At 41.9% G+C, this 26,306-nt stretch overlaps 2 protein-coding genes across 12 annotated transcripts in view; one reads left to right on the forward strand and one right to left on the reverse strand.

Annotated features, from left to right (window-relative positions):
- Positions 1-482: 482 nt before the first annotated feature.
- APEX2 (apurinic/apyrimidinic endodeoxyribonuclease 2) lies at positions 483-7,969 on the reverse strand. Of its 4 annotated transcripts, none has more exons than XM_036840789.1 (6): positions 7,697-7,969; positions 6,621-6,704; positions 5,821-6,001; positions 5,131-5,277; positions 4,315-4,384; positions 483-1,767 (listed from the first exon to the last, which is right to left on the reverse strand). In XM_036840789.1, exons 1-6 carry the CDS (start codon positions 7,851-7,853, stop codon positions 859-861), a joined length of 1,548 nt encoding a protein of 515 aa, XP_036696684.1. In that variant the 5' UTR covers positions 7,854-7,969; the 3' UTR covers positions 483-858. The 4 variants fall into 4 exon arrangements, with proteins under 4 accessions (XP_036696684.1, XP_036696685.1, XP_036696686.1 ...); XM_036840790.1 differs by having other exon boundaries at positions 7,704-7,820; XM_036840791.1 differs by lacking the exon at positions 5,821-6,001 and having other exon boundaries at positions 7,704-7,820.
- A 2,832-nt stretch (positions 7,970-10,801) lies between these two features.
- Positions 10,802-26,306, forward strand: part of PFKFB1 (6-phosphofructo-2-kinase/fructose-2,6-biphosphatase 1) — a 72,490-nt gene continuing 56,985 nt past the window's right edge. For 3 of the 8 annotated variants that reach the window (XR_005018278.1, XR_005018277.1, XR_005018279.1), the window contains exons 1-2: positions 10,804-10,997; positions 14,862-15,437. Coding sequence is in view for 5 of the 8 variants with exons in the window: in XM_036839201.1 (XP_036695096.1) it covers positions 15,341-15,437 (97 nt within the window). In the remaining 3 variants the exon portion in view is untranslated. Of the gene's footprint in view, positions 10,998-14,861; positions 15,438-26,306 lie in introns of all 8 variants that reach the window. The other 5 variants (XM_036839201.1, XM_036839199.1, XM_036839197.1 and 2 more) reach the window with 5 other exon arrangements.

Raw genomic sequence — 26,306 nt, forward strand, 5'->3', positions numbered from 1 at the left:
CTATAGCAAGCAACTTGTTCAAGGCAATGCTCCCAAACTTTCTAGGTCATAACACACTGAAAACATTTGCATGGCACGCTTGGGTGAATTAATGGTATCACTTGTCTAGGAGGCAATCTTTCCTGACACTTGTGCAATTCCTGGTCCTGCCTGGCAACTCTAGGGTTGAGGGACCCATTTCTTTCCACCCTGTAACCCATTTGTGGCAGCTGTGAGACACATCAGTTGAGAAACATTGGTTTAAAGCTACACAGCCCACTTGAGCTTTCTGCCCCACCACACCCACCTCCCTTGCTGATCCAACCTCAGCAGTGCGGGGAACCCCAACAACTCAACAGAGCACCTTAATGGTGAGCACCACTCCTCCTTCCTCCCCTCTCCCTGGAAGTTATATCATCAGGTTACAGGCAGCTGGCAAACCCGGGACTGAGATAACGTCTCTGACTCAGCTTTATGGAGCACATCCAAAATGTCCACATAACATGGTGCACTACAACAAAGACACAGACTTTATTTAGGCACAGATACATTTCCCAGCAAGGAAGGAAGGGGTTTAAAATCACAACTTCCTGGGGCAACTGGTTCTTCTGTAATTCTGAGAGGAACGTGGGAAGTGGGGTGGGGGACTGGGTCACAGCATTAAGGCAAAAGAAGCTCACCAGTGAGGAGGAGCTAGGCAGGAAGAAAAGAGAGGAAGGGAGGCCTTGGAGGAAGAAGAAAAAGAGGAAAGGGAAGGGTCCCTGAGGAGGTGGAGGAGGAAGAGGAGGTCTTGAGGAAGGAGGAGGTAGCTTAGGAGGAAGCTGGCCTCAGACCATGTACAAGGTTAACCATGCCAGACATCCCTAGGCCTGGGTTGGTTCAGTTGGGCCTGCTCCAGAGGAAGAAGCTGCAGCGGGAGGAGGGGTCAGTGGGAGGACCCTGGGGCCTGGCACACATGTAGAAGTGGCGGCCCAGGTTGGGTCCTGGCTTCTTCACAGTTCGCATTACACACGGCTCCCTGTGGCCCCCACACAGGGGCATGGGCAAGGGTCCCCCCAGCAGAGACTTCCAGAATGAGGTCCGTACCTCCTTTTCATTCTTGGCCTCTGAAGCCTTGGCCCGCCCCTCCACCACACTGGCCATCACGTCCTCTTCTGAGGTCTTTGGGGTCACGAGGGTGCCCAGGCTAGGAAGCTCCAAGTTAGGAGAAGCTTGTGGACGACTGGAGGATGGCTGGAAGTAGCTCATCAGGTTTTTTTGGCCTCTACTGGAACCAGCTTGACTTGGCCGAGACCTGGTCGAGCGCACACGGGCTTTGTTTTGGCGCATCTGTACCGGTGTTTGATTGCTGAGCTGCAGCGCTGACTGCCTGAACACAGGATCTTGTTCGAGACGAACTAGGAATCTAAGGATCTTGAGCTGGGTGCCTGCAAACTCAGGGAGGAAGCGGGTGCACAGAGGTGGGCACTGTTTTGCCGGCACAGAGGACACGCTTAAGACTGCACCCACGGGGCAGTGGTCAGAGCCCATCACCTCAGGCAGCAAGAAGGAGGCCTGAAAGGTGTCCATGACCAGGGTCCTGTCCCCCAGCACGTAGTCAAGCCGAGAGCCATAGTTCAGATGGCGGGCGCCACTGACTGTGGACCAGCAGGTGAAGGCCCCCTTCTGCTTTGGGTGGAAGTATCGGTAGCTATCAATGAAGGGTCCCGTATGGGAACCAGCCTGGCACCCCAGGTTACTGAGCAAGTGGTCCATCCACTTGCGACCTGGGTCCTCTTCAAAGCATTCCTGGGGAAAGGGGAAGGAGACAAAGAAAGAGGCAGAACTAGATGCCTAGAACTGGAAGGGACTTAGATTAACTGCTTCATTTTACAGACAAGAAAATGTGGTTGTTTCAAAGAAGAATGCTCAAGGTCATACAGTCCAGAACTGGCTGAGCTGAGATTCACTTTCCACCCTTACTGATTTAAAAGGCCATGCTTCTTTTTCCCCTCTGCATCAGGCTACCTCTACCTTGCACTGGGCCATAAATTCCAGATCTGAAAGCTTGCTGTTAATTAATCAAAGCAATTCTCAGAACTGCTCACCAAGAGAATGGAAAACAGCAAGTTAAAAGTGGTTACCTCCAGGAAGTAGGGCTGAAGTTAGGAGTTAAGAAGCCTGTTGCCTTTTCATGTAAACCCTCTGGTACTATTTGGCTTATCTTGTTGTGTGTGTCAAAGCCTTCACTGACCACCCCCCCTTCCTGAGCTGAGGGACTCCAGGGTTTCAGGTCTGAATACTTCCTTTGGCTCTGATCCCTAATTCATCATCCATGCAATCCACTCACCCACTCATTCAATGCAACAAATGTCCAAAGAACACTGATTATGTGCCAGGCATGATACTAGAGACAAAATGGGACCATGATCTTATCTTGGGGACCAACAAGGCTTCCTTTCAGGAAGTGATCTGGAGCTGAGAAGTGAAGGCTGAGCAAGAGTAACCCAGGCAGAGGGTGTTACAAATTGAGAGAACTACTTCTGTGATGGGTCTGTGGAGGGAGGGGACAGTATACCCAAAAGACTTGAGGGGCAACTGGACTGACTATCAAGAGATGATGGTCACTTAGACTAGGGTGGTGCCAGAGGAGACAAAATGAAATTAAGAGATGATTTGGAGCTAGAATCAACAGTACTCACTGACCAATTGAATGGGAGAGGTGGGTAGAGAAGGAGAACACTAACACAATTCCCTAGCTTCTGGTTGGAGCAACCAAGAGGACGATGGTACTATTTAGGGAGATGAGACTAGAAGAGCTGGTCTTGTGGGAAGTAGACATATTCTGTTATTTTGGAAAGATTGTGTTTCTCATGTGATCTGGTATTATTAGTTCTCTTTCCTTGGGAAAAAAAGAATGTAGGAAGTGCACTCGAGATATCTAAGATATTTCTAAACTAAGAAGAGAAGGCATAAAGGTACATAACACTATCACAGGAAGCAGCAAAAACAGACTAAGTAAACACGGATAAGGAATAAGGTAGGGAGGATTGAAGGCTTGCAGTCTGTAGTGTACACTCCCTTCCCCACCACCACCACCACCACCACGTCTCTCATTATCCCATTTCTGCTCATTTTCCCAGCTGGGAGACACATCTATGTTCCTGTGGCTCTTCTGCAAACTAATCAAGGAATCTTCCTACAGCCTCTTCTTTGAGCCAAGCCTACTGCTGAGTTGGACTGTGCCAGTATAAGTTACTTATCCCTCCCCTTATGAGGCAAGCTATGATGAGAACTGACTTGGAGATTCTAGGGCAGTGGTCCTCAAGCCTGAATATACAATAAATCAGCCTGGGAGCTTTTAAAACATACTGCTACCCTGGCCCCACACCCAATAGATTCTGATTTAATTGGTCTAGGGTTGTACCAAGGTATTGACATTTTTGTAAAAGCTCCTTGTACTAATGTACTTTCAGGGGTTGAGAACCATTGGCCTAGAGGGACTCAGAGATGAGAGGTTCATACAAGAAAAGAAAACAGAGGGAGGGGATGCCTACCAATTCAGGGGACAGTGAGAAAAGCCAAAATGAGAATAACTTTTGCAATGGGCAGAGGAGACGACCTGGCTGGAGTGGATGGAGTGTGTAGCGGTGCTGAGGATGGAAACGGAGACTGGGCACAGACAAGAGTTTTGAATGCCAGGCCTGTGTGTTTTCTCTGCATCACAAAGGTAATAGGGAGGTGTTGAAGGTCCATGAGCAGGAAACATAGTATATTAGGGAAATGATCAAGGCAATGTGGAGTTCCAGGCCCTTGAAATCTGACTGAAACTCTCCAGCCCCATCTCCTGCTACTCACCTTCCTTCTCTGTCACCCCCTAACAAGAATGGGACTTGTAGTTCCCAATGCACACCAGCCGAATTCTCACCTTACAGCCTTTGCTCATCATGCTAGAATTCTTTGCTCCCCACCCCAAAGCTCTGTTCTACTCATCTTTTAAGATTCAGCCATTTTAAGATATCTTCCCCGATGTCCTGGCTGGCCCGAATCCTATTTCTGGGCTCTCCTAACCTCCTGGGCTGCTGTCTCTGCCTCAGCCCTGAAAACACCATTCTATAATTGACTGGTCATGTGTCCATACCCCACCACCAGGCTGAAAGCTCTGAGGGGTTGAGCCAGAACTGACTACTAGCTGAGTCCACAGCACAATCCTCAGTGCTTTGAGAATAGAATTTCAAACTAAGCTCTGCTTTTCCATGAAGGAAGCTTGCCCCTGGGCCAAAAAACCAGCATTGATTGGCTGGCTAAACAGAACCATAGTCAGGAGTGAGGTCAAAGGCCTAGAGGGAGCCTTACCAGGTTGACTGCATCCCAGTGGTCAATGGGGCGGTGAGCTGTATTCAGGTCCCCCAGAATGATAACATGGCTGAAAAACATAAAATGAATGTCCAGAAAGGGAAGCAGTAGTCCTGGCCCATCTACTTTCTCCTGGGCCCAAGATCTCAGATAGGCCACCTGCCATATAGAGGTCAAGGTGGGATCCAACGGCAAGTCATAATAGCCTGCCTCTCCAATTTCAGTATAACCTTGACGCCTTTTACAACTGACCAACCCAATTCTGATCTCCAAAGGTAACCCTGTTCCCTGTTTGACATGATTGTCTCACTTATCTCTACCTAATGGCATCTTTCTGGTCCTTCAAAGATGAGCTCAGGTACCACTCCCTCTAGGAAGCATCCCTCGATTACGCCAACCTACCCTCACTTTCCTGTCCCTCCCTGGGATAAGACTTTTCATTTGTTCCCAAGTACGTTACCTTCCTCATCTCATTTCATCCTTAAAACTATACTCTGAGGTAGGGATTCATACACTTATTTTACAAAAGAGAAAATAGAGGCAACACTAGCCTTCGGGCTCACAGTGAGTAAAAGGAGGAGCTGGGATAGGTGCTCAGAGGTATCTGAGTACAAAACCCATATTTGTGTTACTTTACCTGGTCCCCACAGCTCTTATAGACAGCAGGGCCTATTCTGGTGGGCATGCTGGTGTCTACAACTAGGCTGTAAATGAACTCAAAAGACAAAGATCCCATATCCCTCTCAGTGGACCTTGACACGGGGCTGGGCACCCGGGACAAGCTCAAGGAAGCCTTGCTGCCCAGGTTTGCAGTACCTGCCAGCTGCCAGGAGGGCTTCTGCTCGGATCTGCAGCAAGCGATAGAAGCGCATCTTAAAGGCGAGCCGCTCAGGCTTCCCAGGGTCCGCATGGGGGCAGTACACGTTGATTAGGGTCAAGGTCTTCTCCTTCCCTTCCCATGTGCTGGGGAGAATAGAACCGGCCCCCCAAAAAGGGGTCACTTTCAAGCCACCCTTCCCCTCCCCACACCATGTGGCTTCCACTTAATGATTGTCTGTGGGATGGAAGTGAAAGAAAGGGATAGAGAGACATGAACAAGCTGGCATACACAGGACTTGAGGACTGACTACATCTAGGATGACACTCAGGTAAACCAGGTGATGGTCCTGCCATTCACAAAGATAGGACACAGAAAGAGAGCAACCTGGGGAAGTAAAGTTGGCTAACTTGCTTCTGAGGCACCTGTGGTAAAAAAGAGAGCTAGTCCTCCCGGCCAGGCTCCCTCTCCCCCCGCCCCGCCATAGAAATAGAGAACTCAAGGCTCAGAAGAGAATATGATTTGTTCAGGGTCACATAGCAGGTTGCCTTGCCAGGACTGAAGTCTAGGAAAGGCAAGTTTGGGAAGTTTTCCATGGTGAATGCATGTTTATAAGGCAAGCCTTAGAATCACCACATTCACAGAGTTGAACCAGCGATGCTCGGTGACAGGCGGATGTGGGCTATTACCAGATCTTGTGTTGTGTGAGGAGGGCCCGGCCCTCACTATCCAGAGCTCGAAGCTCCTCTTGGGTGAAGTCATCCATGTTTCCGTAGCAACCCACGTCCCCATTCTGAGTGGCAAGTAGGCCACTCAGGCCTTCTTCAGCAGCCACTGGGGTAGCACTGTCCTTACAGAAGGTGGCTACACCTGGAGACAGAGAGGGTACTCTGAGCAGGCCTGGCAGCCAACAGCCTATTGCCCCTGCACAGGTCACCCGACTCATCTTCATCAAGTGTGGCTCTCTTGATGACTCCCTCAACTCAAGGGCCATGGATGCCTGAGGCAACTCTACTCAAACCCTGGAGTTTCAGTTCCTTCATCTAGAAAAGCTGCAGATTAATAACAGCTAATATTCTAAGTGCTTTACATGGTAGGTGCTCAGAAAATGTTAGCTATTATTATTATTATCACATGGATTAATTAGTTTAGTCCTTGTAATAGCCCTAAGAAGTACACATTATCCCCATTTTCCAACTGAGGAATTTGAGGCATAAAGAGGTTAAGTAGCTTGCCAGAGGGTACGCAGCTAGGAAGTGAGTTAGGATCCAAACTCAGGCAGTCTGGCTCCAGAGCTCATACAACTAACCATCACACTACTGTGTTTCTGAGATCCAATATTATACATAAAAACTATCCTTCATATAACCTGATATGGCTTTAGCTCTGTGGATGAAAAGCCTACATTTCTTATTACCTTCTCATTAAATATTGAAAACCCTTTCCCACCTGTCTCCATCATTTAAAGTCCCCAGAAAGCCCCATTTACCAGAATAGCCACTACGGTTGCGGCTGAAGCTGAAATAGGAGTTACAGCCCTCAATGATAGCCAGGGGCTCTGTCAGCACATCCCCTGGAAAAAAAAAACATGTAAGATTACATCAGAGATAAAACTAGGACCCAGGACACAGAAAGGCTTGGAATTACAGCTATAGGCTAATTTCTTGCACACATCAGAGCCAGGGTAGAAGGGAATATCAAGTATCTATGATAAGAAGAGAAGCTAAAAGAGGGGGGACTAGAGAGGGAATTGTTATCAGAATTACGAGAAAGGGGAAGACTACTTAATGGGAGGTGAAGAATTACGTGGGAGGAGGCTAGGTGACTAGGTGGCTGGAGGAAGTTGGGGGTGGGAAATGGACATATGGGAGAGAGAACTGGGAATCTGAGCTGGGAGTAGGAGGTAGGAGAGGGAATTCAAGGATTTGAACTGAGGATGGAGGGAAAGTAGGTAATGGGTCTTAGAGGGAGATGGGTGGGAGAGGGAAGGAATCAGGGGATTGAGCTGTGGGGGAGAGGGAATTAGAGGATCTAAGTTTGGGGTAGGACATGAGGTAGAAATGATGAGAAGCTCTCAGCTGGGGAGGAGAGATGGCGGTAGAGATAAGGGGAACTGGGGATCTGAGACAGAAGTTTAAAAAGGAGGAAATTAGGGAGTCTAAACTGGGGGCAAAGATGGTGTGAGAATTAAAGGATATGAACTGGGGTCAGAAAAGGGGAATTGGGGGTGTCTGACTTGGGAGTGGGAGATGGAAAGTGTGTGGCGGGAGGAAATTTGGGGGACTGAGCTGTGTCAGGAGAATGAGCAGGAATTAGAGGATCTGAAAGAAGATGGAGATTGCAACGGGGAGGGAATTATGGTTCTGCTGAGGCCAGGAGATGATGTCGGAATTAGGAGATCTAGCTGGAGTGCGAAATACAGAGGGGGGATCGGGATTCCAGACGGGCTCTAAGGGGAGGACTCTAAGGATAGAGAAATGGGAAAGTGAAATGATATGGAGCAGAGAGCAAAAGTTAGCGGAAAAGGGAAAGTGTGGTAGGGATCCTGAATTCTTGAGCGCTCACTGGTTACTTTGGTCTCCTGAAGACAGACGATGTCAGCATCCAGCTTGTCCAAAATGCGCCCCATGGCCATGGCTGTACAATTGCTGGGTTCCTCGTATCCCACCCCTTGCACGGGGCTCCGAATCCCATTGATGTTCCAGCTCACCACGCGCAACATGCTGACAGCTAACTGCAATGCCTTTAAGCCCGCGCCCCACGTAAGCGCGAGCAAAAAACCGAAAACGAAGTCCGCCAGGCCTGGCCTTCCGCGCGCGCACTTGCGCAGGCGTTCTTGTGCGTGCCGCAAAAGCGTCGGACACACATGGGGCGGGGATTCAAGCCCTTCAGTTTTCATTGGCGGGAGAAGCGGAAGCTGCAGGGGGCGGTGTGGTCGCTTAGGGGCAATGAATAGTGGGAGGAAGGCCAGTGGTTGGGTTCCTGTCCCTACCACCCAACAATGGATTACGTGCCTGAGTCTGAGTGTGTTTCTGCCCTGATGAAAAGTCCCCTTGGTGCTTTCGATTACTTACAAACGAGATTTTACCACTTTTTAAGTGGCGGAACCTTAAGCGGAACCGCGCAGCGACCGAAGCCCCGCCCCCAGTGTTCAGACTGCAACCCTGAGTGCGAGGAGGGCTGCGGCACCCAGCGACTAGGGAGTGGCTGGCGTAACCCCGCTTGTAAATGTGGGAGGGGGAATGCGCGAAGGGAACTTTGCGGCCGGAGGAGGGAGCAATAAGAAACGCACTCCATTTTGGAAATTAAGATCTTGCTGGTCGTCGGTCATCGTTTGCAAATACTTTCTCCCAGTCCTTAGGTCATCTTTTCGTTTTGTTTATGGTTTCCTTTGTTGTGCAAAAGCTTTTAAGTTTGATTAGGTCCCATTTGTTTATTTGCTTTATTGCTTTTGCCTTGGGAGACTGATCTAAGACGATATTACCAGGAGTTATGTCTGAAAGTCTTTAAACCATTTTGAATTTATTTTCATGTATGGTGTGAGTCTTCTAACTTCATTGATTTACATAAGGCTGTCCAGCTTTCCCAGCACCACTTGCTGTAGAGACTGTCTTTTCTCCGTTGTAAGTTCTTGCCTTCTTTGTCCAAGATTAATTGAAAGTAGGTGTGTGGGTTTATATCCAGGCTTTCTATTCTGTTCCATTGATCTATATGCTTTTGTGCCAAAAGAATCTTAATTAAAAATGTTTAAAATGGTAAATTTTTATGTTATGTATATTTTACCATAATTAAAAATAATAATAATAAAAGGAATGAGGAACCATCACCTCTACCTAGTTCCAAAACATCACCCCAAAGGGAAACACATACCCATTACGCATTAAGCAGTTAGTCCCTATGCCCTCCACTGCCAGCACCTTTATGGCATCAATTTGCTTTCTGTTCCTGTGGGTTTACCTATTTTTGATATTTCATATAAATGAAATCTTTGCAAAATGTACTAAATACCACTTAATCGTACACTTTAAAATTGTTAATTTTATGTTCAAATTTACCTCAATTTTTTAATGCATATACCCACTACAATATATAAAATAGAGAAACAACAAGGACCTACTATACAACACAGGGAACTTAATACTCTGTAATAACCTATACGGGAAAAATCTGAAAAAGAATAAACAGTATATGATGTATTTTGCTGTACACCTGAAACTAACACAACATTGTAGATCAACTATACTCCAATATAAAATATTTTTTTTAAAAAGGGGGGGAATAATGAAATGTTCTATGTGTAGTGATATGGAAAGATCCCAAAACATATTGGGCGGTGGCAGGCTGCAGAATAGTGAGTATTGAACCTTTTCAATAAACCACGGGGAAAATGAGGGAAAAAAAGAAGCACTCTAACGGAGTAAGATTTAGAAGAGGGCCTCTGGCTTTATTGGGCTGGGGGAGGGGGATGGGGAAGCTGTATCAAGCCCACCCTGTAGTCATTATTTGTCTTGGGCCTTATAGCATCCCTTAGGATGTGGCCTGACAGGTGCTTTCTCTTTGCTCCATTTCTCAGATGATTAAAGTCAAGGCCAAGAGAGTTTAAGTGGGCTACCCAAGTTCCAGAGCAGCACTGTCTTCCAATATAACCCATGGCTCTTCCATATGCATTATCTCATTTCATTATCAGGGCAACACTGTAAGGGGCATTGAGGCTAAGTAAGAGAGGTTCAGTGAATTCACCCCAGTATCACAGAAGCAGTAGAGCCAGGATTCAACCCCTGTCTTAATCAGCCCAAGGAATACTTTCCTGAGTAAGTTTTTTCTAACCATCCCAGTTAGATCTTTTCCTCTGGGCCCCCACACCACCCTATGGTCCATTCTGTCACAGCACTTACAATGCACAGCTACCACTGATTTCTATTTCTGTCACTAGACTGCTAACAGCTTGAGAGCAATGACCATATCTGATTCATCTTGTTAGCCCCATCCCCTAATATAGCGCATAACACATATTAGGAGTTAATAAATATTTGTTGAATGAATGAACAAATAAAGGGCAATAGCAAGAGCATCAACAGGTTAGTGACTTGTTTTTGATAACATAAAAATAGAAATAATAGACATGCCCAATGTCCAGGGAAAAGCATAACTTCGCATCCTTAGGTTCCTCACCCAGAACTGTGGCATAATTACTTTTCCCCCAGAATTCCATAGCCTTAAAACCATCATTCTCAGTGTCTGCAAAAAAGGCCCAAAGAGACGCTTTTCCTCCTGGAGGACTTAAAGGTTACATTCCAGTTGTTGCCATCAGAAAATAGCCCTGCAATTAAAATTAAGATGTTGGTGCTTTAAGCTTTTCCATGTTTTGGTGGTTATTGGCTTAGGATTGAGTCCCCAGAGTGGAATAATTAGGACAAAGGAAATGAACATTTTTATTGCTCTTGCTTCATATTGCCAAATCACTTTCCAGTAGGGGATCATGCTGATTTACACTGAAGACCAATCTGAACCAGCCCTAAGGAAATCCAGATCTTGCCTGTTTACATTGCTGGTTTTCATTTCCCCATTCTGCAGTAGCTTGTTAATATTAGTTCTGACCTTTGGGGCAAGGCGAACACATGGTTGGCCTGAAGAGAAAAGGCTCTGGGTGACTCAGGAACTTCTTTGGCAGCTGATATTTCAACAGCGGGCACACACCCCCTCTTACCAAGGGTACTTCCCCAGCCTTCCCAGGGAAGCAACGAGTGCCTCCAGGCTCCCTGCTTGATGCCACTCTCTGGACCTGCTTTGGGGGTCTAAATGCAAGAGAGCCGTGTGTCGTGTGTTGGATAACTAGCGATGGAAGAAAAAATCTCTAGGAGAACAGGTAGGTGAAACAGAAGGAAAAATAGATAGGAGTTAACACAAGCCCAAATCCATTCTTTAGGCTCTCTGGAAAGTTTTCTTGGAATAGGTGGTCACTCAAACTGTTCATTAAAGTGTATGGGAAGTTGGGGATAACATGATTTCTATATCTCATTATCTATCATCCATTCTGACCTGTCTTTGTGGAACACTGGCCCAAAGGGCAGTTCCCTAGCACTTTAGAAGTCTCTCTAACATGGTCTAGTCCAGTTTTGAATGAACTGGATGATAGAGATTGTATCTCTTACCTCCCAACTGGTGTATAAAGTAGGGCTGGTTTGCTGTGGCACTTTGAACAAGGCTTTTAGCTCCTCTGGGCTTCAATAGCCTCCTCACTAAAATGAAATTGAAGTCCCTCCTATTTCCCTCAGAGGACTGTCACAAGGTGAAGAGGAGTGGGATGACAGGAACTAAAGCTCTTCTGAAATATTTCAGGACTTCCATGCTCTGTCTTAGTGATCCTACTTTTTCTGTAGCCTCCACAGGCAATACCACCCATAACCATCTAGCTACTCTTCTCCCTGAGTGACTATGGTCTGTGGAGGGCTACTCCTAGGACTAGGATAGAGCAAACCTTCGGCCCCAGGCATGGGGCTGAAAGTAGTGGGGGGATGGTGGGCCAGGGCAGTGGCCAAGAAGGAAGTGGATCCTAGGCTGCTGGCGCAGAAGGCCTGATATTCACATATAGGCACCTGACCTGTAAGCATGCAATCTCCCCTCCTCACCCTAACACAAATGCATTCACACCCACACACTCCAAGAATTACCAATAAGAAGACCCCATTTGTGATTTTGATACCCATCAGTACTGTCTTGATACTGCTTTTAATGAGATTCTCCCATACACTCCATACTTTGGGAGGATGGTCAGGATCTGTGGGCCTCAGGTAGTCACACTTTATGCTTTTCCTCCATAGAGCTAACCCCAAATTAGAATTTGTGACTCAGCTCTTGGTCTTGAGTGAGTCTCTGATACTGAGTGAACAATTTTTTCTGTAACCAGTTAATTGGAACTTTTTTTGGGGGGTGGGGACTTCATTCTTTTGTTCTTTCTGTTCTGCCCCGTTCAGGGTTGAGAAACTTTCTAGATCCTACTACCACCTTCTACCTTCAGACCAAGTTAGTTCCCCCACCCAGTTCCCTGCATAGCTCTCTTTTATAAAATTTACCTTGTTGAATGGGGATTATTTGTACACATGTTCATCTCATCTAGGGCAGAGAGATGTAGATTGAGCAAGTCTCCTCTGTGCCAGGGCCTGAGCTGGACACCTGGAAACAGATCACAGATAACTGAGATCCAGTCCCCATCCTTAAGGAGCTCACAGTCTAGTAGGAAAGTAGACCGGTAAAAGATGGATACTTGCTCAGATAAGCAGAAGCATATAGGCAATGTGGGAACCAAAGCCAAGGCTTCTCAGAGGAGGTGAGCATTGAGCCTGGTCTTGAAGAGTGAGTCAGATTTCACTGAGAATGGAAGGGAAGAGAAGGCATTCCAGGCTGAGCAAATGCCCAGAGGCAAAAAAGTACACAGTAAGTTTGGGGGCCTAGTGAGTCAGCTGGCACAATTTAACCACAGGGGTCTAAAGAGAGACATGACTGGAGAGACAGGTTTGATTGAGAAGAGCCAGGGCTGAGGCCTTTCCATAAAGCTTGTTTAGTTTTCCTACTTCTGGGGATCAGAATTGATAACAGTGGTTAAAACACACACACACACACACACACACACACACACACACACACACACACAGCTAGTTTCAGGTAGTTTTAAGTTGGGTTTTCAAGCCTGGACCCCAAGTTTACCCTTTCAGACCTTGTCAAAAACCCGCTAAGCTCCTATCTCAGATTTCCTGCTGCTAAATTTATCTTTCTGCCTCTTGGCAGGGTCATGAGGACAAAACTGTAAACATAGAAGAGGGGTTCACGTGACTGGATTGATTACCTCGGACAAGCCACTTCCCCTCCCTAGACCTCAGTTTCCCTGTGAGTCTAGTGAGAATGTTTGGAAGGAGCAACTATGATAAGGAATATGTTTCTTTGTGGGCCATGGAAAACATACATGTAAAGGGTTATTATTCAGATTATTAGCCTTAGCAGAGTGATACCAGTTAGGAGACTTATTAGGATTAAGAGAGTTGCATCTCTTCCAAACTCTAGTTCTAAGACTCTAAATGTTCTGAGCTAATCTAGAAGACCACATTCTTAAATCAAGCTTGATTGATCAGTTAACCAAAGAAATACCCTGGACTGGAGAAATCAGATCCCCAGTGTTCTATTTCTGACTTGGTGACTTAATTTACTATAGGACCTTAGGAAAATACTTCCCTCTCTAGGCCTCCATCTTCTTACCTGAGAGGGTTGGATGCAATGATTTCTAGGGGACTTCTGTATCACAAAACCAAAAAAGTAAAAGTGAATTCATCTTTCTAATTGATTGGCATGAGCTCTTTATTTATTATAAATGTTAACCCTTTGTCATAATTTTGTAAGTTTCCTTTACTGAGAGTTTCCTGAATGCTCAGCGTTACACCAGAAGCTGCAGATTAGCCAAAGAGCTAACTGACCTTTTACTTCACAAAGGGAATCAGAGTGTTAGGTAATATATAATGAACATTTTCCAGGTTACTTTATATGTGTTAACACATTGAATCTTCAACAACCCTAAGGGAGTAGGTACTCTTATGAGATGAAAACACCACGGCACTGAAAAATAAAGTCTTCTACCCAGGGTCTCATAGCAAGGGGCAGAGGTGGGATTCCACTCCAGTAGTGTGACTCCAGAGCCCATTGCTTTTAACCACTGTGATCCACTGCCTCAGTAGATTCATTTAGAGGGGCAGGCTTTGAAATGTATTGAAAGTTTGGTATGATTTATACACAACAACTGGAGGGAATCTAACCCTTATGTAGACTAGAATTCTGAGAATGTATTTTAGGGAACTTCTTAAAAGGCAAAGTGGAGCTGAGAGCATTGGAGGTCAGGGATTGGAGATTGCTACCCCCGTGAGATTGCCCCAGTGTTGCCCAGCTCAGTGGAAGAAATTGAGCTCCCTTGTAGCCAATCACTGGAGGTTCATCAAGGGGTGGGAAGGTTGCAAAAGAATGAAGTAAGAGCACACTTGGACGTCTTCCAGGTAAGCTATGCTGTTAGATGAGCACTACACATAAAAGCTTCAAAACAACCAGGGGGATGGGGGAGGGTAAAGCAGAGACATCTGGGTAGGATGGCTCTGGCCTATGGACTTGTCCTACTTTGAGGCCATTGCTCCCAACTCACCACACTCTGCCTGCTGCAGCCTCCCCCCTAAGCCTCCATCCCCATGACTTGGCATGAAGAACTTTAGTCTGGTTCTGGGTCAGATCACAATGCCTTTCTCCCTAGGGGACCTGATGGCAGTTGGCAGTCATGTGAACAGTGCTTATCATCTCTCCCCCTAGCAATGGCTGCATTCACTTCTCTTCCCAAGGTGTCCAATTTACTCTGATTTATTTAGCTTTGGCTGGAGAGAGCATAAAGATGATCAGATAGTGCCCATCTCTTCAAGAGTGTCCTGGGCAGCACATTTTAGGAGACAGAGGCCCTTCGGTAGGAAAGGTAGCAGAATTCAGGGAAGACAAGGGTTGCAATGCCATTTGCGGGGGAGGGCATTGAGGCAGTAAACCTTCCACTTCCAGTTCAGACCTAGGATTGCTAGCTCAAAACATTGCGTTTTTCAGTAGGGACTTTGTGTTTGTGTGTTTGTACTTGGGAATCTTGCATTTCTGATGTGGATCTCTGTTTCTGGGTTGGAACTTGACATTCTACTTGGGCCTGTTTTTTATTTCGAAGCTATGAAAGCTGCTGAGATCTGCCTGCATCACCTTTGCCTCCCCATCCCACACAGGATATAAGCACATGATCTTCGGTCTTTTATTTGCATACTCTACTAGTCCTGTCTTCATTGGAGGGAAGTGACTGGCCAGACCTGGGCTGTCTTGCTGGCTGCCTTCCTTGCTGGGCTCCAACTTATCTCCTATGTACACAGCCCTTGGAGTTCAGAGGCCTCTGCTGACCTCTGTCCAACCTCTCCTCTGCACCCAAGCCCCCACTGGTACATACAGGAGCAGAGGCAGACAAGGCAGGCAATGACTAGGAGACAGGAGAGGGGCTGGAGACAGGCTGCTAGAGGGCTCAGAACCCCAGCACACCTCCCTGTCACAACTCTGTCCACCACCTGCTGTGACCACAGCAACAGAAGAGACAGCTAATAAGACAAAGTGAGGCCCGGTACCTTGTGGACAGTGGTGTCATTAGCTGCGACGCCTAAGATGTCTCGAGAGATGGGAGAACTCACCCAAACCAGATTGCAGAAGATCTGGATTCCACACAACGGTGGCAACAGCAGGCTGCAACGCAGGAGGGGCTGTAAGTGGGGTTTGCTTACGTGGGCTTCAAGGTGGTGGTGGTAGAGTGGATGTAGAAGAGCAAGGGACATGCCCCCCAACCACCCCCTCCCCAACCTGAAAGTTGGAATAGATGAGCAGCTGGATGAAATAGCTGTAGGATAGATAACAAGAGGCTAATGTCAAAAAGGTAGAGAAAGAAAGAGAGAAAGAGAGAGATGAAGACAGAGAAAGAATGAGGATTATATAAAGACCATCTTAATCAGAGGGATTTTTGACTAGTAATTTTTTCTTTCTTATCCAGAGCTTGTTTGGAATACTTCTTGTTTGAAATTTGACGTTTCTAGTTCAGTGTTAGCCTAAATGTTTTATTTTGGTGACCTCAGTGAAGTGTCTGAAAATTAGTACTGTCTGATAGTGCTTGGGTGAAATAAGGTGATGGTTCCTGGCATTGTTTCTCAGAGGACAGGTGCTGGGTACACAACAGTACCGTATCATTGGTCGGTTTTGCTCCTCCCCTTTCTCAGGCCTCTTCTAATAAGCCTCTGACTGGGTTGGGAAAGGCTGGGTGTCCTGTCTCCTTCATTGCCTTCTTGGCACATATGAACACTTCTGCTGCTCTGGGGATTTGAGGGAGAAAACATTCAGGGAAAGCCTGCTGGTGTAATGTTCACTTTGAAAATTTAAGAAAGAGCAGGTTCAAAGGGGAAGCAAACAAAACCTGTAAAATATATTTTTTAAGTAGAGTATACCATTTCCCATAGATAACAGGGTACAGTTGCGGATCAAGGTGCTGCCAGCCCAAGAATTTTGGCCTGAGGAGCCATAAGGTGTGCAGAGATAAGACAGCTGTGGAGTGTGGGACCCAGACATCTCAAGGACCAGCTGACCAAGCTTCCACTATGCTAATGCTAGAGGAGGTCCAGGCTCAGGGCTAGTGAGGGGAGGATCCAGGAAGATGTAGGATGTTAAATATACTATGTAGAATGGAGGGTGTGGATAGAGGGAGAGGGGTGAAAACCAACCTCCTGTTCTTCTTCCTCCTCCTCTCCCCCAGCAGTTTCAATCTCTCATCTGGTGATCTAGGAGCCTGGATGAGACTGAGAATTACACCCCACCCTCACTCACCAAGCCACTCTTTATCCTTTCTAAGGGGCTGTTGGGTTTAGCTGGCAAGCAGGCAAGCCACTCTCTGCATACCTGGGTCCTCCATTGTTAGGACCCTTATATTCCTGGGAACTCTGTCTTTCAGGTTGGAGAAATGATAGATATAAATCACCTATTATAGTGTTTGTCATATAGAGGGTGCAAAATAAATATGTGCTCACTTTATTTCTGAGCCCGTCTTTCCTCAGCTGTAAGGCAGAATTAATACCTACTTCCCCATATTGTTGAGGTGATTCAGTGATTCAGACTGCCTAGCTTTGAGTCCCAGCTCTGCCACCTCCTGCTCCTGTGACCTTGGACAATTCTCTTAACTTACCTGTCCTTCCATTTCCTCATCTGTCAAAAGAAGTTAGTAATAGTGTTGTTGTGAAGATTAGAGAGCTAAAGCATATAAAATGCTTAGAAGAATGTCCAGTGCATAGTAAATACTCAATAAATATTATTATTATTATTATTATTTAAACAAGAAGGTGGGTGTGTGGTCTTTTTGCCCATCATATCCCCAGCATCAAGCCCGAAGCCTGGCACATAGCAGATACTCAGTAAATGGTCGCTCTGTGCTACTTCCACTCTACCCCTCACCATAGCCAAGCATGGGGCTCTGTGTATACAAGACAGTAACTCATTAGTGATTGACTGAATTATGTCAGACCGCAGATATAATAAACTTAGATAGTGCCCTGGGCAATGTCTGCCTCACCTCCCTTGCTGAGGAGGCCAGGCTATTTACCCCAGAAAGATCTGAATTACCTCCTGCTTGGAGCATCCTCCCTAGAAGACCTGCCCACCCCCACAGTGGGCAGTGGGGGAGGGGAGGCACACAATCACTTAATGAGGGTTTTGCGGATTAAATGCATTAACGTGTGTAAAGTGCTTGAACAGCTGTGTATATTCATCTGTGACTTGGATTTTTGCATTCAGTGTTATGTTTTTTTGTGCCATGTATAATATTGTTGCATGCAGTTGTAGTTTGTTTATTCTCCTTGCTGTGTAATATTACATTTTGTGAATATCCCATGATTTACTTATCCATCTTACTATTGATGTACCTTTAGGTAGTTTCGTTTTGGGTTATGAACAATTATGTAATGAGGATTTTTGTCTCCATAAATTTTGGAATCAGTTTTTCAAGTTACACACACACACGCACACACACACACACAACTTTTGGGATTTTGATTGGAGTTACAGTCAATCTGTATATCAATTTAAGGAGAATTAACATTTCGTGATATCGAGTCTTCTGTAAACATGGTGTGCCTCTCTATTTAGACTTTTTTGATGTTATTTGAGTGAAGTTTTATAAGTTAAAAGGGCTTATACATCATTATAAGACTTTTTTTGCTTATTTTTGTTGCTATTGTATACCTTCTTAGAAAATTACATTTTATACCAATTTATTGCTAATGAGTACAAATATAATTGTGGGGTTTTTGTATATTGCATTTGCAACTAGCAAACCTGATAAACTTTCTTATTATTTTTGATAATTTATATGTAAATGACAGTTTTCTTTTTTCCCTTCCAATCCTTATTTTTTTAAATCTCTTTTTCTTATATTACTGCACTGCTGGGACCTCCTACCTTCGATACATGCACACCAACGTCGAATAGAAATGTTAGTACTGTGCATGTTTATGTTGAACCTAATTTTAAAGGTAATGCTTTTAAAGTTTCACCATTGAGTAAGTTTGCTATAATTTTTTTTTTTGTAGATACCATTAACAGGTTAAGAAAGTTCCAATTTGTTCTTAGTTTGCCAATAGGATTTTTTTTCTCCTATCTACTTTATTTACTATTATTATTATCCAATAATAATTATTTAACAAAAGATTTACCTTCTTAGCAATTTTTAATGTGTACAATATTATTAACTATAGGCACTATGCTGTACAGTAGATTTCTAAGATGTATTTTTCTTGCATAACCAAAACTTTGTACCATTTGACTAATACCTTCTCATTTCCTCTGCCCCATCCCAGCCCCTAGCAACCACCATTCTATTTTTTGCTTTTATGAGTTTGACATTTTTAGATCCTTCACATATGTGGTATCAAGCAGTATTTGTCATTCTGTTCTTGGTTTATATCACTTAGTATAATATTCTCCAGTTTCATCCATGGTGTTGCAAATGGCAGGATTTCTTTCTTTTTAAGGCCCAAATAATATTCCATTACATATATGCATGTATATGTACATTTTCTTTATCCATTCATTCACCAGTGGGCACTTAGTTTACTTCCATATCTTGACCATTGTGAATAATGCTGCGGTGAATATGAGAGTGTAGGTATCTCTTTGAGATCCTGATTTCAATTTCTTTGGATATATACCCAGAAGGGAGATTGCTGGATCACATAATAGTTCTCTTTTTAACATTTGGAGGATTCACCATACTGCTTTCCATAGCAACACCGATTAACATTCCCACCAACAATGTATGAGGTTTTCCTTTATTTCCACATCCATGTCAACAGTTGTATTTCATTTTTTTAGGATAGCCATCCTAACTAGTGTAAGATGATATCTCACTGTGGTTTTGATTTGCATTTCCTTGATAATTGATGATGTTGAGCATCTTTTCATATACCTGTTGTCCATCTGTATGTCTTCCTTATAGATAGAAGAAATATCTATTCAGGCTCTTGCCCATTTTTAAAGTAGGTATTTGGTTTTTGGCTGTTGGGTTGTAGTAGTTCCCTATATATTTTGGATATTAACTCTTTATCAGATATAAGGTTTGCAAACATTTTCTACCATTCCACAGGTTGGCTTTCATTTTGTTGTTTCCTCTGCTATACAGAAGTTTTTAATTTGATGTAGTCCTACTTATCTATTAGAATTTTTTAAAGATGAGTAGATGTTGAATTTTATAAACATGTTTTCTGTATCCACTGAGATGACAGGTTGATTTTCTATTTTAATCTGTTAATGTGAATTACATTAGAGATTTTTCTTGTTTGGAACTTATGTTGCAATCCTAGGATAAATAAAAACTGCTGGATTTAGTTCATTAATATTTTGTTCAGGAATTTGGCATTTTGTTTATGAATGAGAGTGACCTGTACATTTTCCATTCTCATAGTTCCAGTTCCCTGTTTGACTTTTGTGTCATAAAATGAAGTGGGAATTATTTCCTTTCATTCTATTTTCTCACAGAGTTTGTCCAAGGAACTATTTTTTCTTTAAATATTTAGCACAACTTCCAGGTAAAAACATCCGGGCTTGGTGTCTTCTTTGTAAGAAAAATTTTAATGGATACAGCCTTTTAAATAGCTATAGAATCATTCTAGTTTGTTATTTCTTCTTGTCAGTGTTGTTAAATTATGGTTTTCTAGGAATTTTTCTATTTCATGTCATTTTTCAAATTTATTTGCATAAACTTCTTATCTCCGTATTTTAAAAAACCTCTGTTGCATTTGCCATTATATCCTCTTATCCTTGTTTATTTGTACCTTCTCTTTCTTCCTCTTGATCAATCTTGCCAAAAGTTTGTCACTTTTATAAGTTTTTTAAAATAGTCAACTTTTGGCTTTCTGATTCTTTCTGTGATGTCCTTTGTTTTTTATTTAGCTATTTTCCTTATCATTATTCTTTTCTTTTCACTTTACTTGGATTTATTCTGTTGTTCTTTTTTTAATTTCTGGAGTTGGATGCACAGCTTATTAATTTTCAGACTTTCTTCCTTTTGAATATAAGCATCTGATTCTATTATTGGCCTACTAAACAGGGCTGATATTCCACAGATGCACAATTGTATGGACATATGAATTTTAAAAATATTTCCTGACCATTTGGTAAATAGGCACTGCTCCAGGCTTTCTTAGTTTCTCCATCACTTACCCAGTTGCCCTGGCCACCTCAGTCCCTTTCCTAGGACTGCTAAGACCTACAGATTATCATCTAGCAACTAAAAGGTTAATGCCTGACACAGAAGGAGGCCTCTACCAATTGGTGCCAAGCCCTTGGGCCAGCTTCTGTTTTGACAGATCAGTGCCCTTGCCATTTCCAGTTTAATTCCATTCTCCTTAGAGAACAAACTTTGTATGATTTCAATTGTTTGAAATCTATCGAGATTTGCTTTATGGACCAATGTGTGACAATTTTTGGTAAAAATTCCATGAGAACTTGAAAAAATGCACATTTTACAACTGGGTTCAGAGTACTATATACTTCAATTAAGTCATGTTTGTTAATCTGGCTCAAATGCTCTATATTCTTCCAGGATGTTTTCTGCTTGTTGATATGGAAAATTTGTTAATGTCTCCTTGTAACTATGTCAATTTTGAAGCTTTGTAAATAGTTCCAAATTTAGAATTGCTCCATATTTCTGGTATATTGAATACTTATCAATGTGTAAGGAAATTATTTCTGGCAATCTAGTATCATTGGCATTTTGTCCTACAATTTTTTCCTGATATTAATATATATGTATTTGCTTTATTTATATTTATATAAATATATATTTATATATTTATGTTATATATTTATATATTTGTATTTGCTTTATTTAGCTTTATATTTGCCTGGTATATCTTTCTTACACTTTTTAAAAATGTTTTTAACCATTTTTATTGAAGTAAGTTAATTTACAGTGTTGTGTTAGTTTTAGTTTCAACTGTACAGCAAAGTGATTCAGCATATGTATATATGTATTCTTTTTCAGATTCTTTTCCATTATAGGTTATTACAAGATATTGAATATAGTTCCCTGTGCTATACAGTAGGCCCTTGTTGTTTATCTATTTTATATATGTTTGTATATGTTAATCCCAAACTCCTAATTTATCTCTCCCCCTCACCCCTGCTATCCCCTTTGGTAACCATGTTTGTTTTCTATGTTTGTGAGTCTATTTCTGTTTTGTAAATAAGTTCATTTGTATCATTTTTTTAGATTCCACTTATAAGTGATATCATATGATATTTGTCTTTCTCTGTCTGACTTACTTCACTTAACATGATAATCTCTAAGTTCATCCATGTTGCTGCAAATGGCATTATTTCATTCTTTTTTATGGCAGAGTAATAGTCGATTGTATATATGTACCACATCTTCTTTATTCATTCATCTGCTGATGGACACTTAGGTTGCTTCCATGTCTTGGCTATTGTAAATAGTGTTGCTATGAACGTTGGAATGCATGTATATTTTCAAATTAGATTTTTCTCTGGATATATGCCCAAGAGTGGGATTACAGGATCATATGGTAACTCTATTTTTAACTTTGTAAAGAACCTCCATACTGTTCTCCACAGTAGTTGCACCAATTTACATTCCCACCAACAGTATAGGAGGTTTCCTTTTTCTCCACATCCTCTCCAGCATTTATTATTTGTAGACTCTTTAATGATGGCCATTCTGACTGGTATAAGAAAAATGTTTTTGATAGAGATATAATTCACATACCATAAAACTCACCATTTTAAAGTGCACAACTTAGTGGTTTTTAGTATATTTGCATGGTTGTATAGCATCATTACTAATTCCAGAACATTTCATCACCCCCAAAAGAAACCCCATCCCCTTTAGTGTCGTTCCAGATTCCCCTGTCCTCTCAGCCACTGGCAACCACTAAAATCTACTTATTTTTTCCATAGTTTTGCCTATTCTGGACATTTCACATTAATGGAATCATACAATATGTGGCATTTTGTAACTGACTTCTTCCATTGGGCATAACATTTTCAAAGTTAACCTATGTTGTAGCATGTGTAGGTACTTCATTCCTTTTTATAGCTGAATAGTATTCCATTATCTAGATACACCACATTTTGTTTATCCATTCATGAATTGATGGAAATTTGGTTTGTTTCTGCTTTTGGCTATTATGAGTAATGCTGTCATGAACATTCTTGCACAAGTTTTTGTGTGCACATATGTTTTCATTTCTCTTGAATATATACCTAGGAGTGGAAATGTTGAGTCCTCTGGTAATTCTATCTATAATGTTTTGAGGAACTGCTAAACTGGTTTTCAAAGTGGCTTCACATTTTACATTCCCAAAAGCAACATATGAACATTCTAATTTCTCTATATCCTCACTAACATTTTTAAAATTATAGTCATCCTAAGTGTGTATGAAATGATATATCACTGTGAGTCCCATTTGCATTTTATTAATGCCTAATGATGTTGAGCATCTTTTCATGTACTTACTGGCCATTTGTATATCTTCTTTGGAGAAAAGTCTATTCAGATTCTTTGCTCGTTTTTAAACTGGGTTATTAGTCTTTTTATTTGGGTTGATTTTTCCTTTTTATATTCTTGGAACTAGACTCTTGTCAAATATATGGTTTGCAAATATTTATTCCCATTCTGCGAGCTATCTTTTCACTTTCTTGATAGTGTCTTTTGAAGCACAAAAGTTCTTAATTTTAATGAAGTCTAATTTACTTATTTTTTCTTTTGTTGTTTGTGCCTTAGGCGTCATGTCCCTGAAGCCATTGTCTAATCCAAGGTCACAAAAATTTATGCCTAGGTTTTCTTCTTCTAAGACTTTTATAGTTTTAGCTCTTACATTTAGGGCTTTAACCCATTTTGAGTTAATTTTTGCATATGGTGTGAGGTAGGAGTCCAACTGCATTCTCTGCATGTGGATTTTCAGTTGTTCCAGCACCATTTGTTGAAAAGACTTCTTTCTACCACTGACTTGTTTTGGCAGCCTTGATGAAAATCAATTGACCATAAATTAGAGAGTTTATGTCTGAGTTTTCAGTTCTGTTTCAATGGTTTATATATATATATCCTTATGCCAGTACAACACTGTCTTTATTACTATAGTTTTTAAAAATTAAGTTTGGAAATTGGGAAGTGTGAGTCCTCCAACTTTGTTCTTCTTTTTCAGGATGATTTTGGCTCTTCTAGGCCCCTTGAATTTCCATATGAACTTTAGGATCAACTTGTCAATTTCTGCAAAGAAGTCAGCTGAGATTTTGATAGGGCTGTGTTGAATCTGTAGACCAGTTAGAGAATACTGACATCTAACATTAAGTCTTAGGTCCATAAACATGGGTTGTTGTTCCATTTATTTAGGTCCTCTTTAATTTCAACAGTGTAAGTTTTCAGAGTATAAGTTTTGCATTTCTTTTAAGTATTCCTAAGTATTTTTGACGCTATTGTAAATTGAATTGTTTTTATTAATTTCATTTTGCTTGTTCTTGCTTCTTTATGGAAATATAATTTTTTATATATTGATCATGTATCCTGCAACATCGCTGAACTCATTTATTAGTACTAATAGATTTTTAGTGGATTTCTTGGAATTTTCTACATGTAAAATCATGTCATCTGCAAATAAAGATAGTTTTATTTCTTTTCTTTTTTTTCTTTTTAATTTTATTTATTTATTTATTTAGCATCTTTACATATACATATATCCCAATATCTCCTCCCTCTTGTGTCTCCCTCCGCAATATGGGGGTCTTTTATTTCTTTTTCTTGCCTAATTACCCTCACTAGAACTTCTAGTACAATTTTGAAAAGATGAAGTGATAATAGACATCCTTCTCTTGTTTCTGATTTTAGTGGATTAACATACAATCTTTCACCATTAAGTGCAATATTAGCCATGAGTTTTTCATAGATGTCCTTTATCTGACTGAGGAAATTCTCTTGTATTCTTAGTTTGTTGTGTGGTTTTATTATGAAGGAGTGTTTAATATTTCAATTGCCTTTTCTATGTGCACTGAGATGATCATGTGGTTTTGGTCCTTTATTCTAGCGATGTGGTGTATTACACTACTTGATTTTCAGAGGTCTAATTAACACTGCATTCCTATAATAAAGCTAACTTGGTGACAGTGTATAATCTTTTATATTTTTCTGGATTCAATTTGCTAATATCTTGTTGAAGATTTTTGCATCTATATTCATAAAATATTGGGCTATAATTTTATTTCTCTCTGATATCTTTGTCTGCCTTTGGTATCACAGAAATACTCAAGGAATGAGTTAGGAAATATTCCCTCCTATTGTATGAAACAGCTTTTGAAGAATTGGTGTTAATTCTTTAAATGTTTGGTAAAATTCTCCAGTAAAACCATCAAATCCTGGACTTTTCCTTGTGGCAAGTTATTTTGGTTACTTAATCAATCTCTTTACTTGCTATAGATCAATTAGATTTCTTCTTGAGTCAGTTTTGGGAGTTTGTATTACTTTAATAATTTGTCCATTTCGTATAAGTCATCTACTGTGTTGGCATACCGTTGCTCATAGCACTCCATTATAATTATTTTTATTTCCATAAAGTCATTAGTAATACCCATCTTTCATTCCTGAATTTATTTATTTATTTACTTTAACGTTTTTATTGGAGTATAATTGCTTCACAATGGTGTGTTAGTTTCTGCTTTATAACGAAGCGAATCAGCTATACATATACAGATATCCCCATATCTCTTCCCTCTTGCGTCTCCCTCCCTTCCATCCTCCCTATCCCACCCTTCTAGCTGGTCACAAAGCGCCGAGCTGATCTCCCTGTGCTATGCGACTGCTTCCCACTAGCTATCTATTTTACATTTGGAAATGTATATATGTCCATATATACACTACCACTCTCTCACTTCGTCCCAACTTACCCTTCCCCATCCCCATGTCCTCAAGTCCATTTTCTAGTAGGTCTGCGACTTTATTCCCATCTTGCCCCTAGGTTCTTCATGACCATTTTTTATTTCTTTTAGATTCCATGTATATGTGTTAGCATACGGTATTTGTTTTTCTCTTTCTGACTTACTTCACTCTGTATGACAGACTCTAACTCCATCCACCTCACTACAAATAACTCAGTTTCGTTCCTTTTTATGGCTGAGTAATACTCCATTGTATATATGTGTCACATCTTCTTTATCTATTCATCTGTCAATGGACACTTGGGTTGCTTCCATGCCCTGGCTATTGTAAATAGAGCTTCAGTGAATATTGTGGTACATGACTCTTTTTGAATTGTGGTTTTCTCAGGGTATATGCCCAGTAGTGGGATTGCTGGTCTGTATGGTAGTTCTATTTTTAGTTTTTTGAGGAACCTCCATACTGTTCTCCATAGTGGCTGTGTCAATTTACATTCCCACCAACAGTGTATGAGGGTTCCCTTTTCTCCACACCCTCTCCAGCATTTATTGTTTGTAGGTTTTTTGATGATAGCCATTCTGACTGGTGTGAGATGATATCGCATTATAGTTTTGATCTGCATTTCTCTAATGATTAATGATGTTGAGCATTCTTTCATGTGTTTGTTGGCAATCTGTATGTCTTCTTTGGAGAAATATCTACTTAGGGCTTCTGCCCATTTTTGGATTGGGTGGTATAATCTTTTGATATTGAGCTGCATGAGCTGCTTGTAAATTTTGGAGATTAATCCTTTGTCAGTTGCTTCATTTGCAAATATTTTCTCCCATTCTGAGGGTTGTCTTTTCGTCTTGTTTATGGTTTCCTTTGCTGTGCAAAAGCTTTGAAGTTTCCTTTAGTCCCATTCATTTTTTTGTTTTTAATTTCATTTCTCTAGGAGGTGGGTCAAAAAGGATCTTGCTGTGATTTATGTCATACAGTGTTCTGCCTATGTTTTCCTCTAAGAGTTTGATAGTGTCTGGCCTTACATTTAGGTCTTTAGTCCATTTTGAGTTTATTTTTGTGTATGGTGTTAGGGAGTGTTCTAATTTCATTCTTTTATATGTAGCTGTCCAGTTTTCCCAGCACCACATATTGAAGAGGCTGTCTTTTCTCCATTGT

The sequence above is a fragment of the Balaenoptera musculus genome, chromosome X (genome assembly GCF_009873245.2).
Source record: "Balaenoptera musculus isolate JJ_BM4_2016_0621 chromosome X, mBalMus1.pri.v3, whole genome shotgun sequence".
NCBI classification, from domain to species: Eukaryota; Metazoa; Chordata; class Mammalia; order Artiodactyla; family Balaenopteridae; genus Balaenoptera; species Balaenoptera musculus.

What these genes read in the sequence shown, in the direction of transcription:
- APEX2 (XM_036840789.1), bottom strand. Translation starts at nt 7,853, where the DNA reads ATGTTGCGCGTGGTGAGCTGGAACATCAATGGGATTCGGAGCCCCGTG. An exon ending in TCAGGAGACCAAAGTAACCA is followed by an intron (nt 6,705 to 7,696) that starts GTGAGCGCTCAA and finishes TTTTTTTTCCAG; the next exon opens with GGGATGTGCTGACAGAGCCC. An exon ending in GCCCTCCTGGCAGCTGGCAG is followed by an intron (nt 4,385 to 5,130) that starts GTACTGCAAACC and finishes TATGTTTTTCAG; the next exon opens with CCATGTTATCATTCTGGGGG.